General features: G+C 46.0%; 1 protein-coding gene across 1 annotated transcript in view; it reads left to right on the top strand.

The window, feature by feature from the left end:
- Positions 1-15,221, top strand: part of LOC124128139 (carbonic anhydrase 13-like) — a 51,729-nt gene extending 36,508 nt beyond the window's left edge. The window contains exon 8 of the mRNA XM_048391862.1: positions 15,024-15,221. Within this exon, the coding sequence (XP_048247819.1) occupies positions 15,024-15,152 (129 nt within the window). The 3' untranslated portion in view covers positions 15,153-15,221. The remainder of the gene's footprint in view (positions 1-15,023) is intronic.
- The last annotated feature ends 2,726 nt before the right edge of the window (positions 15,222-17,947 follow it).

Here is a 17,947-nt window from a genome sequence, read left to right as displayed (position 1 = left end):
CAGGTGAGTACAGGGGATGAGGATAACCCCGGAGAAAGGTGAGTACAGGGGTTGAGGATAACCCGGAGACTGGTGAGTACAGGGGTTGAGAATAACTCGGAGACAGGTGAATACAGGGGTTGAGAATAACACGGAGAAAGGTGAATACAGGGGTAACGTTGAGGATAACCCAGAGACAGGTGAGTACAGGGGTTCAGGATAACCCGGAGACAAGTGAATACAGGGGTAACGTTGAGGATAACCCTGAGACAGGTGAGTACAGGTGTAACATTGGGGATTATCCGGGGAAAGGTGAGTACAGGTGTAACGTTGAGGATAAGCCGGAGACAGATGAGTAAAGGTGTAACGTTGAGGATAAACCGGAGACAGGTGAGTACAGGTGTAACGTTGAGGATTACCTGGAGACAGGTGAGTACAGGTTTAACGTAGAGGATTACCCGGAGACAGGTAAGTACAGGGGATGAGGATAACCCAGAGAAAGGTGAATACAGGGGATGAGGAAACCTCGGAGAAAGGTGAGTACAGGGGTTGAGGATAACCCGGACACAGGTGAGTACAGGGGATGAGGATAACCCGGAAACAGGTGAATACAGGGGATGAGCATAACCCAGAGACAGGTGAATACAGGGGATGAGGATAACCCAGAGAAAGGTGAATACAGGGGATGAGGATAACCCAGAGACAGGTGAATACAGGGGATGAGCATAACCCAGAGACAGGTCAATACAGGGGATGAGGTTAACCCGGAGAAAGGTGAATACAGGGGTTGAGGATAACCCGGAGAAAGGTGAATACAGGTGTAACGTTGAGGATAACCCGGAGAAAGGTGAGTACAGGGGATGAGGATAACCCGGAGAAAGGTGAGTACAGGGGATGAGGATAACCAGGAGAAAGGTGAGTAGAGAGGTTGAGGATAACCCGGAGAAAGGTGAATACAGGGGTAACGTTGATGATAATCCGGAGAAAGGTGAGTACAGGGGATGAGGATAACCCGGAGAAAGGTGAGAACAGGGGTTGAGAATAACCCGCAGAAAGGTGAATACATGGGTAACGATGAGGATAATCCGGAGACAGGTGAGTACAGGGGTTCAGGATAACCCGGAGACAGGTGAATACAGGGGTTGAGCATAACCTGGAGAAAGGTGAATACAGGTGTAACGTTGAGGATTACCCGGAGACAGGTGAGTACAGGTGTAACATTGGGGATTATCCGGAGAAAGGTGAGTACAGGGGTAACGTTGAGGATAACCCGAAGACAGGTGAGTAAAGGTGTAACGTTGAGGATAAACTGGAGACAGGTGAGTACAGGTGTAACGTTGAGCATTACCTGGAGACAGGCAAGTACAGGTTTAACGTAGAGGATTACACGGAGATAGGTGTGTACAGGTGATGAGGATAACCCGGAGAAAGGTGAGTACAGGGGTTGAGGATAACCCGGAGATAGGTGTGTACAGGTGATGAGGATAACCCGGAGAAAGGTGAGTAGAGAGGTTGAGGATAACCCAGAGACAGTTGAGTACAGGGGATGAAGATAACCCGGAGAAAGGTGAGTACAAGGGTTGAGGATAACCCTGTGACAGGTGAGTAGAGAGGTTGAGGGTAACCCGGAGACAGGTGAGTACAGGGGATGAGGATAACCCGGAGACAGGTGAGCACAGGGGATGAGGATAACCCGGAGACAGGTGAAAACAGGGGATGAGGATAACCCGGAGACAGGTGAGTACAGGGGTTGAGGATAACCCGGAGACAGGTGAGAACAGGGGATGAGGATAACCCTGAAACAGGTGAATACAGGGGATGAGGATAATGCGGAGACAGGTGAGTACAGGGGTTGAGGATAACCCGGAGAAAGGTGAGTGCAGGGGTTGAGGATAACCGGGAGACAGGTGAGTACAGGGGATGAGGATAACCCCGGAGAAAGGTGAGTACAGGGGTTGAGGATAACCCGGAGACTGGTGAGTACAGGGGTTGAGAATAACTCGGAGACAGGTGAATACAGGGGTTGAGAATAACACGGAGAAAGGTGAATACAGGGGTAACGTTGAGGATAACCCAGAGACAGGTGAGTACAGGGGTTCAGGATAACCCGGAGACAAGTGAATACAGGGGTAACGTTGAGGATAACCCTGAGACAGGTGAGTACAGGTGTAACATTGGGGATTATCCGGGGAAAGGTGAGTACAGGTGTAACGTTGAGGATAAGCCGGAGACAGATGAGTAAAGGTGTAACGTTGAGGATAAACCGGAGACAGGTGAGTACAGGTGTAACGTTGAGGATTACCTGGAGACAGGTGAGTACAGGTTTAACGTAGAGGATTACCCGGAGACAGGTAAGTACAGGGGATGAGGATAACCCAGAGAAAGGTGAATACAGGGGATGAGGAAACCTCGGAGAAAGGTGAGTACAGGGGTTGAGGATAACCCGGACACAGGTGAGTACAGGGGATGAGGATAACCCGGAAACAGGTGAATACAGGGGATGAGCATAACCCAGAGACAGGTGAATACAGGGGATGAGGATAACCCAGAGAAAGGTGAATACAGGGGATGAGGATAACCCAGAGACAGGTGAATACAGGGGATGAGCATAACCCAGAGACAGGTCAATACAGGGGATGAGGTTAACCCAGAGAAAGGTGAATACAGGGGATGAGCATAACCCAGAGACAGGTGAATACAGGGGATGAGGATAACCCAGAGAAAGGTGAATACAGGGGATGAGCATAACCCAGAGACAGGTGAATACAGAGGATGAGCATAACCCAGAGACAGGTGAATACAGGGGATGAGGATAACCCAGAGACAGGTGAATACAGGGGATGAGCATAACCCAGAGACAGGTGAATACAGGGGATGAGGATAACCCAGAGAAAGGTGGATACAGGGGATGAGGATAACCCGGAAACAGGTGAATACAGGGGATGAGCATAACCCAGAGACAGGTGAATCCAGGGGATGAGGATAAGCCGGAGAAAGGTGAGTACAGGAGTTGAGGATAACCCAGAGGAAGGTGAGTACAGGGATAGAGGATAACCTGGAGACAGGTGAGTACAGGGGTTGAGGATAACCCGGAAACAGGTGAATACAGGGGATGAGCATAACCCAGAGACAGGTGAATACAGGGGATGAGGATAACCCAGAGAAAGGTGAATACAGGGGATGAGGATACCTCGGAGACATGTGAGTAGAGGGGATGAGGATAACCCGGAGACAGCTGAGAACAGGGGTTGAGGATAACCCAGAGACAGGTGAATACAGGGGATGAGGATAACCCAGAGAAAGGTGAATACAGGGGATGAGGATAACCCAGAGAAAGGTGAATACATGGGATGAGGATAACCCGGAGACAGGTGAGTACAGGGGATGAAGATAACCCAGAGAAAGGTGAATACAGGGGTTGAGGATAACCCGGAGATAGGTAAGTACATGGGATGAGGATAACCCAGAGACAGGTGAATACAGGGGATGAGGATAACCCAGAGAAAGGTGAATACAGGGGTTGAGGATAACCCGGAGATAGGTGAGTACATGGGATGAGGATAACCCGGAGACAGGTGAGTACAGGGGTTGAGGGTTACCCGTAGAGAGGTGAGTACAGGGGATGAGGATAACCCGTAGACAGGTTAGTACAGGGGATAAGGATTACCCGAAGACAGGTGAATACAGGGGTAACGTTGAGGATAACCTTGAGACAGGTGAATACAGGGGATGAGGATAACCGAGAAAAAGGTGAATACAGGGGTTGAGGATAACCCGGAGAAAGGTGAGTACAGGGGATGAGGATAACACGGTGAAAGGTGAGTACAGGGGTTGAGGATAACCCGGAGAAAGGTGAGTACAGGGATAGAGGATAACCCGGAGACAGGTGAGAACAGGGGATGAGGATAACCCGGAAACAGGTGAATACAGGGGAAGAGGATAACCCAGAGACAGGTGAATACAGGGGATGAGGATAACCCAGAGAAAGGTGAATACAGGGTATGAGGATACCTCGGAGAGAGGTGAGTAGAGGGGATGAGGATAACCCGGAGACAGGTGAGTAGAGGGGTTGAGGATAATCCGGAGACATGTGAGTACAGGGGTTGAGGATTACCCGGAGATAGATGTGTACAGGTGATGAGGATAACTCGGAGAAAGGTGAGTACAGGGGATGAGGATAACCCGGAGAAAGGTGAATACAGGGGATGAGGATACCCCTGAGACAGGAGAGTACAGGGGTTGAGGGTAACCCGTAGACAGGTGAGTACAGGGGATGAGGATAACCCGGAGACAGGTGAGCACAGGGGATAAGGATTACCCGGAGACAGGTGAATACAGTTGTAACGTTGAGGATAACCCTGAGACAGGTGAATATAGGGGATGAGGATAACCGAGAAAAAGGTGAATACAGGGGTTGTGGATATCCCGGAGAAAGGTGAATACAGGGGTAACGTTGATGATAATCCAGAGAAAGGTGAGTACAGGGGTTGAGTATAACCAGGAGACAGGTGAATACAGGGGTTGAGGATAACCCGGAGAAAAGTGAATACAGGGGTAACGTTGAGGATAACCCGGAGACAGGTGAATACAGGGGTTGAGGATAACCCGGAGAAATGTGAATACAGGTGTAACGTTGAGGATAACCCTGAGACAGGTGAGTACAGATGTTACATTGGGGATTATCCGGATAAAGGTGAGTACAGGGGTAACGTTGAGGATAACCCGGAGACAGGTGAGTACAGGTGTAACGTTGAGGATAAACCGGAGACAGGTGAATACAGGTGTAACGTTGAGGATTACCTGGAGACAGGTGAGAACAGGTTTAATGTAGAGGATTACCCGCAGATAGGTGTGTACAGGTGATGAGGATAACGCGGAGAAAGTTGAGTACAGGGGATGAGGATAACCCGGAGAAAGGTGAGTACAGGGATTGAGGATAACGCGGAGAAAGGTGAGTACAGGGGATGAGGATAACCCGGAGACAGGTGAGTACAGGGGATGAGGATAACCCGGAGACAGGTGAGTACAGGGGATGAGGATAACCCGGAGACAGGTGAGTACAGGGGATGAGGATAACCCGGAGACAGGTGAGTACAGGGGATGAGGATAACCCGGAGATAGGTGATCACAGGGGATGAGGATAACCCGGAGAAAGGTGAGTACAGGGGATGAGAATAACACGGAGAAAGGTGAGTACAGATGTTGAGGATAACCTGGAGACAGGTGAGTACAGGGATTGAGGATAACCTGGAGACAGGTGAGTACAGGGGTTGAGGATAACCCGGAGACAGTTGAGAACAGGGGATGAGGATAAACCGGAAACAGGTGAATACAGGGGATGAGGATAACCCAGAGACAGGTGAATACAGGGGATGAGGATACCTCTGAGACAGGTGAGTAGAGGGGATGAGGATAACCGGAGACAGGTGAATACAGGGGATGAGGATAACCCGGAAACAGGTGAATATAGGGGATGAGGATAACCCAGAGACAGGTGATTACAGGGGATGAGGATAACCCGGAGACACGTGAATACAGGGGTTGAGGGTAACCCGGAGACAGGTGAATACAGGGGTAACGTTGATGATAATCCGGAGAAAGGCGAGTACAGGGGATGAGGATAACCCGGAGAAAGGTGAGAACAGGGGTTGAGAATAACCCGCACAAAGGTGAATACAGGGGTAATGATGACGATAACCTGGAGACAGGTGAGTACAGGGGTTCAGGATAACCCAGAGACAGGTGAATACAGGGGATGAGGATAACCCAGAGAAAGGTGATTACAGGGGATGAGGATAACCCGGAGACAGGTGAATACAGGGGTTGAGGGTAACCCGGAGATAGGTGAGTACAGGGGATGAGGATAACCCAGAGACAGGTGGGTACAGGGGTTGAGGACAATCCGGAGACATGTGAGTACAGGGGATGAGGATAACCCGGAGACAGGTGGGTACAGGGGTTGAGGGTAAACCGTAGACAGGTGAGTACAGGGGATGAGGATAACCCGGAGACAGGTGAGCACAGGGGCTGAGGATTACCCCGAGACAGGTGAATACAGGGGTAACATTTAGGCTAACCCTGAGACAGGTGAAAACAGGGGATGAGGATAACCGAGAGAAATGTGAATACAGGGGTTGAGTATATCCTGGAGAAAGGTGAATACAGGGGTAACGTTGAGGATAACCCGGAGAAAGGTGAGTACAGAGGTTGATGGTAACCCGGAGACAGGTGAGTAGAGGGGATGAGGATAACCCGGAGAAAGGTGAGTACAGGGGATGAGGATAACCCAGAGAAAGGTGAATACAGGGGTTGAGGATAAACCGGAGAAAGGTGAATACAGGGGATGAGGATAACCCGGAGACAGGTGAGTACAGGGGTTGAGGATAACCTGGAGAAAGGTGAGTACAGGGGATGAGGATAACCCGGAGACAGGTGAGTACAGGGTTTGAGGATAACCCGGAGACAGGTGAGTACAGGTGTAACGTTGAGGATTACCTTGAGATAGTCGAGTACAGGTTTAACGTAGAGGATTACCCTGAGATAGGTGTGTACAGGTGATGAGGATAACCCGGAGAAAGGTGAGTACAGGGGTTGAGGATAACCCGGAGAAAGGTGAGTACAGGGGATGAGGATAACCCGGAGACAGGTGAGTACAGGGGTTGAGGATAACCCGGAGACAGGTGAGTACAGGGGATGAGGATAACCCGGAGACAGGTGAGTACAGGGTTTGAGGATAACCCGGAGACAGGTGAGTACAGGTGTAACGTTGAAGATTACCTTGAGATAGTCGAGTACAGGTTTAAGGTAGAGGATTACCCGGAGATAGGTGTGTACAGGTGATGAGGATAACCCGGAGAAAGGTGAGTACAGGGGTTGAGGATAACCCGGAGAAAGGTGAGTACAGGGGATGAGGATAACCCGGAGAAAGGTGAGTACAGGGGTTGAGGATAACCCGGAGAAAGGTGAGTAGAGGGGATGAGGATAACCCGGAGACAGGTGAGTACAGGGTTTGAGGATAACCCGGAGACAGGTGAGTCCAGGGGTTGAGGATAACCGGAGAAAAGTGAGTACAGGGGTTGAGGATAACCCGGAGAGAGGTGAATACAGGGGTTGAGGATAACCCGGAGAAAGGTGAATACAGTGGTAACGTTGAGGATAACTCGGAGACAGGTGAGTACAGGGGTTCAGGATCACCCGGAGACAAGTGAATACAGGGGTTGAGGATAACCCGAAGAAAGGTGAGTACAGGGGATGAGGATAACCCGGAGACAGGTGAGTACAGGGGTTGAGGATAACCCGGAGAAAGGTGAGTACAGGGGATGAAGATAACCCGGAGACAGGTGAGTACAGGGTTTGAGGATAACCCGGAGACAGGTGAGTCCAGGGGTTGAGGATAACCCGGAGAAAGGTGAGTACAGGGGTTGAGGATAACCCGGAGAAAGGTGAATACAGGGGTAACGTTGAGGATAACTCAGAGACAGGTGAGTACAGGGGTTCAGGATAACCCGGAGAAAGGTGAGTCCAGGGGTTGAGGATAACCCGGAGAAAGGTGAATACAGGGGTTGAGGATAACCCGGAGAAAGGTGAATACAGGTGTAATGTTGAGGATAAACCGGAGACAGGTGAGTACAGGTGTAACATTGGGGATGATCCGGAGAAAGGTGAGTACAGGGGTAACGTTGTGGATAACCCGGAGACGGGTAAGTACAGGTGTAACGTTGAGGATTACCTGGAGACAGGTGAGTACAGGTTTAACGTAGAGGATTACCCGGAGATAGGTGTGTACAGGGGATGAGGATAACTCGGAGAAAGGTGAGTACAGGGGATGAGGATAACCCGGAGAAAGGTGAGTACAGGGGTTGAGGATAACCCGGAGAAAGGTGAGTACAGGGATTGAGGATAACCCGGAGATAGTAGAGTACAGGGGATGAGGACAACCCGGAGACAGGTGAAACAGGGGATGAGGATAACTCGGAGAAAGGTGAGTACAGGGGATGAGGATAACCTGGAGAAAGGTGAGTACAGGGGTTGAGGGTAACCCGGAGATAGGTGAGTACAGGGGTTGAGGATAACCCGGAGACAGGTGAGTACAGGGGTTGAGGATAACCCGGAGATAGGTGAATACAGGGGTTGAGGATAACCGGGAGACAGGTGAGTACAGGGGTTGAGGATAACCCGGAGACAGGTGAGTACAGGGGGTGACGGTAACTCAATATAAGACCAAAGAAGGATAGGTGCGTGAAGGCGCATTATTCAGGCTAACCTTCCAAAACCTGTATGGAGGTGTAATATTGAGGATAGCCCTGAAACAGGTTGAGGGTTACCCAGACCAGTTATCTTTGATTGAGTGTATGTTACAAGAACCTTTGCCTTTGATTAACTTAAAGTAACCGATTTAGTGTGAAGTAAACAAAGGTCCAAGACACTGGTTACGGGGTGAGAACCTTTATTCCCGGTGTCTGATTACACACCCTGACACAATATATCATTCAATAAATACAGCGTTATACAATATACGCGAGGCTTCAAAACAGTCCATTACACAAATTCGGTGAAATTGTAATGACAGATTATATGACAATACAACAAGGGGCGACAACTAATTGATTAACTCATACAATCAAATTAAATATATATGGTACAGACACAGAAGTCTTAATGCAATACGCATGTCAAATGAAATAGATGAGATACTCAGTATCACATAAGCATATAGGAGAATGCAAAATATCATTATTCCTACCCGGTGTATGTCACTAGGGTGCACACGGTGTTCACTAAGCTCCGCCAAGACAGATGTATCAAGCGTACCCAAAATCTGTGCAAACAATATACAACATTAATTCTACAGTAATTAATCAAACACATCAATTATCTCCACTCTATTAGTCCTGCAGTGAGGTGTTTACAACTGTTAATGACTCCACTCTATTAGTCCTGCTGTGAGGTGTATACAATTGTTTATGACTCCACTCTATTAGTCCTGCAGTGAGGTGTTTACAACTGTTAATGACTCCACTCTATTAGTCCTGCTGTGAGGTGTATACAACTGTTTATGACTCCACTCTATTTGTCCTGCTGTGAGGTGTATACAACTGTTAATGACTCCACTCTATTAGTCCTGCAGTGAGGTCTTTACAACTGTTAATGACTCCACTCTATTAGTCCTGCTGTGAGGTGTATACAACTGTTTATGACTCCACTCTATTAGTCCTGCAGTGAGGTGTTTACAACTGTTAATGACTCCACTCTATTAGTCCTGCTGTGAGGTGTATACAACTGTTTATGACTCCACTCTATTAGTCCTGCTGTGAGGTGTATACAACTGTTAATGACTCCACTCTATTAGTCCTGCAGTGAGGTGTTTACAACCGTTAATGACTCCACTCTATTAGTCCTGCTGTGAGGTGTATACAACTGTTTATGACTCCACTCTATTAGTCCTGCAGTGAGGTGTTTACAACTGTTAATGACTCCACTCTATTAGTCCTGCTGTGAGGTGTATACAACTGTTTATGACTCCACTCTATTAGTCCTGCTGTGAGGTGTATACAACTGTTAATGACTCCACTCTATTAGTCCTGCAGTGAGGTGTTTACAACTGTTAATGACTCCACTCTATTAGTCCTGCAGTGAGGTGTATACAACTGTTTATGACTCCACTCTATTAGTCCTGCTGTGAGGTGTTTACATCTGTTTATGACTCCACTCTATTAGTCCTGCAGTGAGGTGTTTACATCTGTTAATGACTCCACTCTATTAGTCCTGCTGTGAGGTGTTTACAACTGTTAATGACTCCACTCTATTAGTCCTGCTGTGAGGTGTTTACATCTGTTAATGACTCCTCTCTATTAGTCCTGCAGTGAGGTGTTTACATCTGTTAATGACCCCACTCTATTAGTCCTGCAGTGAGGTGTTTACATCTGTTAATGACTCCACTCTATTAGTCCTGCAGTGAGGTGTTTACATCTGTTTATGACTCCACTCTATTAGTCCTGCAGTGAGGTGTTTACATCTGTTAATGACTCCACTCTATTAGTCCTGCTGTGAGGTGTTTACAACTGTTAATGACTCCACTCTATTGGTCCTGCTGTGAGGTGTTTACATCTGTTAATGACTCCACTCTATTAGTCCTGCAGTGAGGTGTTTACATCTGTTAATGACTCCACTCTATAAGTCCTGCAGTGAGGTGTTTACAACTGTTAATGACTCCACTCTATTAGTCCTGCAGTGAGGTGTTTACAACTGTTAATGACTCTGCTCTATTAGTCCTGCAGTGAGGTGTTTACATCTGTTAATGACTCCACTCTATTAGTCCTGCTGTGAGGTGTTTACATCTGTTTATGACTCCACTCTATTAGTCCTGCAGTGAGGTGTTTACAACTGTTAATGACTCCACTCTATTAGTCCTGCAGTGAGGTGTTTACATCTGTTTATGACTCCACTCTATTAGTCCTGCAGTGAGGTGTTTACAACTGTTAATGACTCCACTCTATTAGTCCTGCAGTGAGGTGTTTACATCTGCTTATGACTCCGCTCTATTAGTCCTGCAGTGAGGTGTTTACATCTGTTTATGACTCCACTCTATTAGTCCTGCTGTGAGGTGTTTACATCTGTTAATGACTCCACTCTATTAGTCCTGCTGTGAGGTGTTTACAACTGTTAATGACTCCACTCTATTAGTCCTGCTGTGAGGTGTTTACATCTGTTAATGACTCCTCTCTATTAGTCCTGCAGTGAGGTGTTTACATCTGTTTATGACTCCACTCTAGTAGTCCTGCAGTGAGGTGTTTACATCTGTTAATGACTCCACTCTATTAGTCCTGCTGTGAGGTGTTTACAACTGTTAATGACTCCACTCTATTAGTCCTGCAGTGAGGTGTTTACAACTGTTAATGACTCTGCTCTATTAGTCCTGCAGTGAGGTGTTTACATCTGTTAATGACTCCACTCTATTAGTCCTGCTGTGAGGTGTTTACATCTGTTTATGACTCCACTCTATTAGTCCTGCAGTGAGGTGTTTACAACTGTTAATGACTCCACTCTATTAGTCCTGCAGTGAGGTGTTTACATCTGTTTATGACTCCACTCTATTAGTCCTGCAGTGAGGTGTTTACAACTGTTAATGACTCCACTCTATTAGTCCTGCAGTGAGGTGTTTACATCTGCTTATGACTCCGCTCTATTAGTCCTGCAGTGAGGTGTTTACATCTGTTTATGACTCCACTCTATTAGTCCTGCTGTGAGGTGTTTACATCTGTTAATGACTCCACTCTATTAGTCCTGCTGTGAGGTGTTTACAACTGTTAATGACTCCACTCTATTAGTCCTGCTGTGAGGTGTTTACATCTGTTAATGACTCCTCTCTATTAGTCCTGCAGTGAGGTGTTTACATCTGTTTATGACTCCACTCTAGTAGTCCTGCAGTGAGGTGTTTACATCTGTTAATGACTCCACTCTATTAGTCCTGCTGTGAGGTGTTTACAACTGTTAATGACTCCACTCTATTAGTCCTGCTGTGAGGTGTTTACATCTGTTAATGACTCCACTCTATTAGTCCTGCTGTTAGGTGTATACAACTGTTAATGACTCCACTCTATTAGTCCTGCTGTGATGTGTTTACAACTGTTAATGACTCCGCTCTATTAGTCCTGCTGTGAGGTGTTTACATCTGTTAATGACTCCACTCTATTAGTCCTGCAGTGAGGTGTTTACATCTGTTAATGACTCCACTCTATTAGTCCTGCTGTGAGGTGTTTACATCTGTTAATGACTCCACTCTATTAGTCCTGCAGTGAGGTGTTTACATCTGTTAATGACTCCACTCTATTAGTCCTGCAGTGAGGTGTTTACATCTGTTAATGACTCCACTCTATTAGTCCTGCTGTGAGGTGTTTACAACTGTTAATGACTCAACTCTATTAGTCCTGCTGTGAGGTGTATACAACTGTTAATGGCTCCACTCTATTAGTCCTGCTGTTAGGTGTATACAACTGTTAATGACTCCACTCTATTAGTCCTGCTGTGAGGTGTTTACAACTGTTAATGACTCCACTCTATTAGTCCTGCTGTGAGATGTTTACAACTGTTAATGACTCCACTCTATTAGTCCTGCTGTGAGGTGTATACAACTGTTAATGACTCCACTCTATTAGTCCTGCAGTGAGGTGTTTACAACTGTTAATGACTCCACTCTATTAGTCCTGCAGTGAGGTGTTTACATCTGTTTATGACTCCACTCTATTAGTCCTGCAGTGAGGTGTTTACAACTGTTAATGACTCCACTCTATTAGTCCTGCAGTGAGGTGTTTACAACTGTTAATGACTCCACTCTATTAGTCCTGCTGTGAGGTGTTTACAACTGTTAATGACTCCGCTCTATTAGTCCTGCTGTGAGGTGTTTACATCTGTTAATGACTCCACTCTATTAGTCCTGCAGTGAGGTGTTTACATCTGTTAATGACTCCACTCTATTAGTCCTGCTGTGAGGTGTTTACATCTGTTAATGACTCCACTCTATTAGTCCTGCAGTGAGGTGTTTACATCTGTTAATGACTCCACTCTATTAGTCCTGCAGTGAGGTGTTTACATCTGTTAATGACTCCACTCTATTAGTCCTGCTGTGAGGTGTTTACAACTGTTAATGACTCCACTCTGTTAGTCCTGCTGTGAGGTGTATACAACTGTTAATGACTCCACTCTATTAGTCCTGCTGTTAGGTGTATACAACTGTTAATGACTCCACTCTATTAGTCCTGCTGTGAGGTGTTTACAACTGTTAATGACTCCACTCTATTAGTCCTGCTGTGAGATGTTTACAACTGTTAATGACTCCACTCTATTAGTCCTGCTGTGAGGTGTATACAACTGTTAATGACTCCACTCTATTAGTCCTGCTGTGAGGTGTTTACAACTGTTAATGACTCCACTCTATTAGTCCTGCTGTGAGGTGTTTACAACTGTTAATGACTCCACTCTATTAGTCCTGCTGTGAGGTGTTTACAACTGTTAATGACTCCACTCTATTAGTCCTGCTGTGAGGTGTATACAACTGTTAATGACTCCACTCTATTAGTCCTGCTGTGAGGTGTTTACAACTGTTAATGACTCCACTCTATTAGTCCTGCTGTGAGGTGTTTACAACTGTTAATGACTCCACACTATTAGTCCTGCTGTGAGGTGTTTACAACTGTTAATGACTCCACTCTATTAGTCCTGCTGTGAGGTGTATACAACTGTTAATGACTCCACTCTATTAGTCCTGCTGTGAGGTGTTTACAACTGTTTATGACTCCACTCTATTAGTCCTGCTGTGAGGTGTTTACAACTGTTAATGACTCCACTCTATTAGTCCTGCTGTGAGGTGTTTACAACTGTTAATGACTCCACTCTATTAGTCCTGCTGTGAGGTGTTTACAACTGTTAATGACTCCACTCTATTAGTCCTGCTGTGAGGTGTTTACAACTGTTAATGACTCCACTCTATTAGTCCTGCTATGCAAAGGGTGAATGTGAACCGCAGATTTGAATTAAGAAAGAGGGCAAGAGTTTGAATGATCCGATCACTGTAGATTCAACCCGGACTCCAAAGGAGACAGTTCATCGTTGGTGAATATGTCAGTCAAAGCCGCCTTTTACTGTCCTTCATGGAGACTGCCAGTCCAACTATCAGTGAAGGCGGGAGCATGTTTTTACAGCAGGCATAGTCGAATGCAGGCTTGGTAAAAAGTGCTTGATAACGCTAGCAACATAAGTTGGTGTGTTGTTTTGCGCCGCACTCGGCAATATTCCAGTTATATGACGTCGGTCTGGAAATAATCGAGTCTGGACCAGACAATCGAGTGATTGATATCATGAGCATCGATCAACGCAATTGGGATACGATGACATGCATCAACCAAGTCAGCGAGCCTCCCCACCCGTTCCCTTTAGTCGCCTCCTACGACAAGCATAGTCGCCTTTTACGGCAAGCGTGGGTTGGTGAAGACCTATTCTACCCCGGATCTTCACCGGGGGAGACAAGAATGGGTTGCTGAAGACCTATGCTACCCCGGATCTTCACGTCAAGCATGGGTTGCTGAAGACCTATTCTACCCCGGATCTTCACCGGGGGAGACAAGCATGGGTTGCTGAAGACCTGTTCTACTCCGGATCTTCACCGGGGGAGACAAGAATGGGTTGCTGAAGACCTATTCTACCCCGGATCTTCACGGGTCAGCAAGCAAAGGCGCCGTCGGGTCACGATGAATCATAAATTATAACAATCTGATTTTTTGCAGCTTTTGTGCCAAACATGGGGATGTTATCGTGTGATAATGATAGTGAAGAGCATAACAGAAAATATGTACCCATCTTTGAGTTTTTAGTCATTTGTTTATTTTTGTATACCGCTGCAATTTTAAAGTTGTTTTACAGCAAAGTGAAAATAATCGAGACTGGACAAGACAACCCAGTGATTAATATTAAGAGCCACAATCCACGCTGTCAGGGTAGGATGACGCAGCCAAGTCTCCACCCGTTCCATTAAGCATAGGATGCTGGTGCCTGGAATCACCGCTTTGTAAACTATCTGATCATACCTTCATGTCAGAATGATGAGATGTGATGAGGTCCACATCACTTTGTAAAATAATATGTACCCCGCCTTGGAGGGAAATACATTTCTCAACGGAAGAAGAAATCCCTTATACCCTGCCACGAAGAATTCAGGTTGCACGTGGATTTCTAAGAGGCAGAATAAATCCCCAATACCCCAATTTGAAGCAAAAAGCCGCACGCTTTTTCCGAGTCAGTGAATGTCACGTGACATAGCACAGGTTAACCTCAGCTCAATCCGACGGTTGTTTTCTATAAATTGAATTTGTTTTAATTCGTTTACGATGTCATGTCGTTACGATAAATTAGTTGTAGTATGATCGCTCGGGGTACATAGGGTTTAATGCGTCACTCGTTAGCCCTCCGTCTCGTGGTATAAATCCTAACGCGGGACGCCTAAAACCCCATGGATCCCGAGTGATCCACCTGCAACTTATATCATGTTTCAGCTGGCAGACATCAGAACCATGGAAACCCGTTTCTCAGGCCTCTCCATCGCCGACAACGGCAACCAGCGTCCGACACAACCACTCCGTGGTCGACGGATCCTCGCCAACTGTTGCCACAAGAAATGGTGAACTATGACGTACACAAGCACATGGCACCTCGGACGTAGCAACCGGATATTAAAGAAGCTGTTTTCTCAAGCATTGTTGTTCAGTTTGTTTGTCGGTTGTATGTGATTGTGTGACTGCGTGAATGCGCGACTGTGTGACTGTGTGATTGTTTGATTGTGTGACTGTGTGACTGTGTGATTGTTTGATTGTGTGACTGCGTGAATGCGCGACTGTGTGATTGTGTGATTGTTTGATTGTGTGACTGTGTGATTGTGTGATTGTTTGATTGTGTGACTGCGTGAATGCGCGACTGTGTGATTGTGTGATTGTGTGATTGTTTGATTGTGTGACTGCGTGATTGTGCGACTGCGTGATAGTGTGATTGTTTGATTGTTTGATTGTTTGATTGTGTGATTGTTTGATTGTGTGACTGCGTGATTGTGTGACTGCGTGAATGCGCGACTGTGTGATAGTGTGATTGTTTGATTGTTTGATTGTGTGACTGCGTGATTGTGCGACTGCGTGATAGTGTGATTGCGTTATATTGTGATTGCGTGATCGTGGGATCTTTTGAAGGTGTGAATGTGTGATTGTGTGATTGTTTGATTGTGTGACTGTGTGATTGTGTGATTGTTTGATTGTGTGACTGCGTGATTGTGTGATTGTTTGATTGTGTGACTGTTTGATTGTGTGACTGTGTGATTGTGTGATTGTTTGATTGTGTGACTGAGTGATTGTGCGACTGCGTGATAGTGTGATTGTTTGATTGTGTGATTGTTTGATTGTGTGACTGCGTGATTGTGTGATTGTTTGATTGTGTGACTGTTTGATTGTGTGACTGTGTGATTGTGTGATTGTTTGATTGTGTGACTGCGTGATTGTGCGACTGCGTGATAGTGTAATTGTTTGATTGTGTGATTGTTTGATTGTGTGACTGCGTGATTGTGTGATTGTTTGATTGTGTGACTGTTTGATTGTGTGACTGTGTGATTGTGTGATTGTTTGATTGTGTGACTGCGTGATTGTGCGACTGCGTGATAGTGTAATTGTTTGATTGTTTGATTGTTTGATTGTGTGACTGCGTGATTGTGTGACTGCGTGAATGCGCGACTGTGTGATTGTTTGATTGTTTGATTGTTTGATTGTGTGACTGCGTGATTGTGTGATTGTTTGATTGTGTGACTGTTTGATTGTGTGACTGTGTGATTGTGTGATTGTTTGATTGTGTGACTGCGTGATTGTGCGACTGCGTGATAGTGTGATTGTTTGATTGTTTGATTGTTTGATTGTTTGATTGTGTGACTGCGTGATTGTGCGACTGCGTGATAGTGTGATTGCGTTATATTGTGATTGCGTGATCGTGGGATCTTTTGAAGGTGTGAATGTGTGATTGTGTGATTGTTTGATTGTGTGACTGTGTGATTGTGTGATTGTTTGATTGTGTGACTGCGTGATTGTGTGATTGTTTGATTGTGTGACTGTTTGATTGTGTGACTGTGTGATTGTGTGATTGTTTGATTGTGTGACTGAGTGATTGTGCGACTGCGTGATAGTGTGATTGCGTTATATTGTGATTGCGTGATTGTGTGATTACGTGATCGTGGGATCTTTTGAAGGTGTGAATGTGTGATTGTGTTATTGTTTGATTGTGCGACTGCGTGATAGTGTGATTGCGTGATCGTGGGATGTTGTGATTGTGTGATTGAGTGCGATTGTGTTAATATTGTGTAAGATTTGTGAACATGTGGTACAAGTTGATCGAACATTTCTAAGTCGTATGACGCTCTTTGAGATCTTCAGAGAAAGAGCATACTCAAACGTTGTGAAATGTAGAAAGACTGGGGCTGCCGGAATATTGCTCGAAATATATGGACAGTTGGCTATTGGAAAGTTGAAGTTTGGTGAACAGTTCTTTGACACTCTAAATCCTTCTGCATTGCTGTAAATATGAACCAGATGAAGTGTTTGCACTGGTCTTTGTTATATTTTGTTCCGGTGGGTAAATCAGTGGAAGGCAATTTTGCTGCTTGATACTGAACGATACTAGATAATCGATTTATAAACTAATGTCCAAAAGAAAAGAAAATCCGTGGGAAAAAAACGGGAAAATTTGAAAATTTATGTAAAAAATGTGCACTTTGCGAAAACGATGTCAGGTGCCGTAGCACGAAATGAACGTGCAGACCCATTGTATTGTGTAAGAGCTGACCCGACACGGTAGGAACACAACACCAAACAACACACCAAAGACATGGCACGACAGAGAGGGGGAGGGCCGTTGGGATGACCCAAAAGCTGCTGGTCGAACGACTGATTCTGATTTTGCGTAATAGGTGAATATTCGGTTTCTTCAATAAAAGTAGTAAGTCCGTTGTGTATAATAGAGGTAAAACAAATACCCAAGCAGCTTATTTGTGAAATTGGTCTGCAGTTTTCTGGTAATTTATGAAATTATAAATTGGCTTATAAGTCCAATCAACCATGGTTCTGAGAAGTTTCCAGGATGAAATATTTTTTTATAGTAAACAATTTAACACAAACAGTCATCGCCTTGCCTGACCCAAACCAAGACCCTTCTTTGGCCGAGCGGAGCACCCGTCTTGCCCGACCCAAGCCGAGCCGACTCGCCCGATCTTCAACTCTTTGGTCGAGCTGGTGCGCCTGTCTTGCCCGAAACAAGCCGAGCCGACTCGCCCGATCTTCAACTCTTTGGTCGAGCTGGTGCGCCTGTCTTGCCCGACCCAAGCCGAGCCGACTCTCTCGATCTTCAACTCTTTGGTCGAGCTGGTGCCCCTGTCTTGCCCGACCCAAGCCGA

The sequence above is a fragment of the Haliotis rufescens genome, unplaced genomic scaffold, assembly GCF_023055435.1.
Source record: "Haliotis rufescens isolate VD_foot unplaced genomic scaffold, xgHalRufe1.0.p SCAF_10, whole genome shotgun sequence".
Lineage (NCBI taxonomy): Eukaryota > Metazoa > Mollusca > Gastropoda > Lepetellida > Haliotidae > Haliotis > Haliotis rufescens.
Note: the sequence above shows the minus strand (reverse complement) of the source record. Positions and strands in the feature narration are given on the sequence as shown.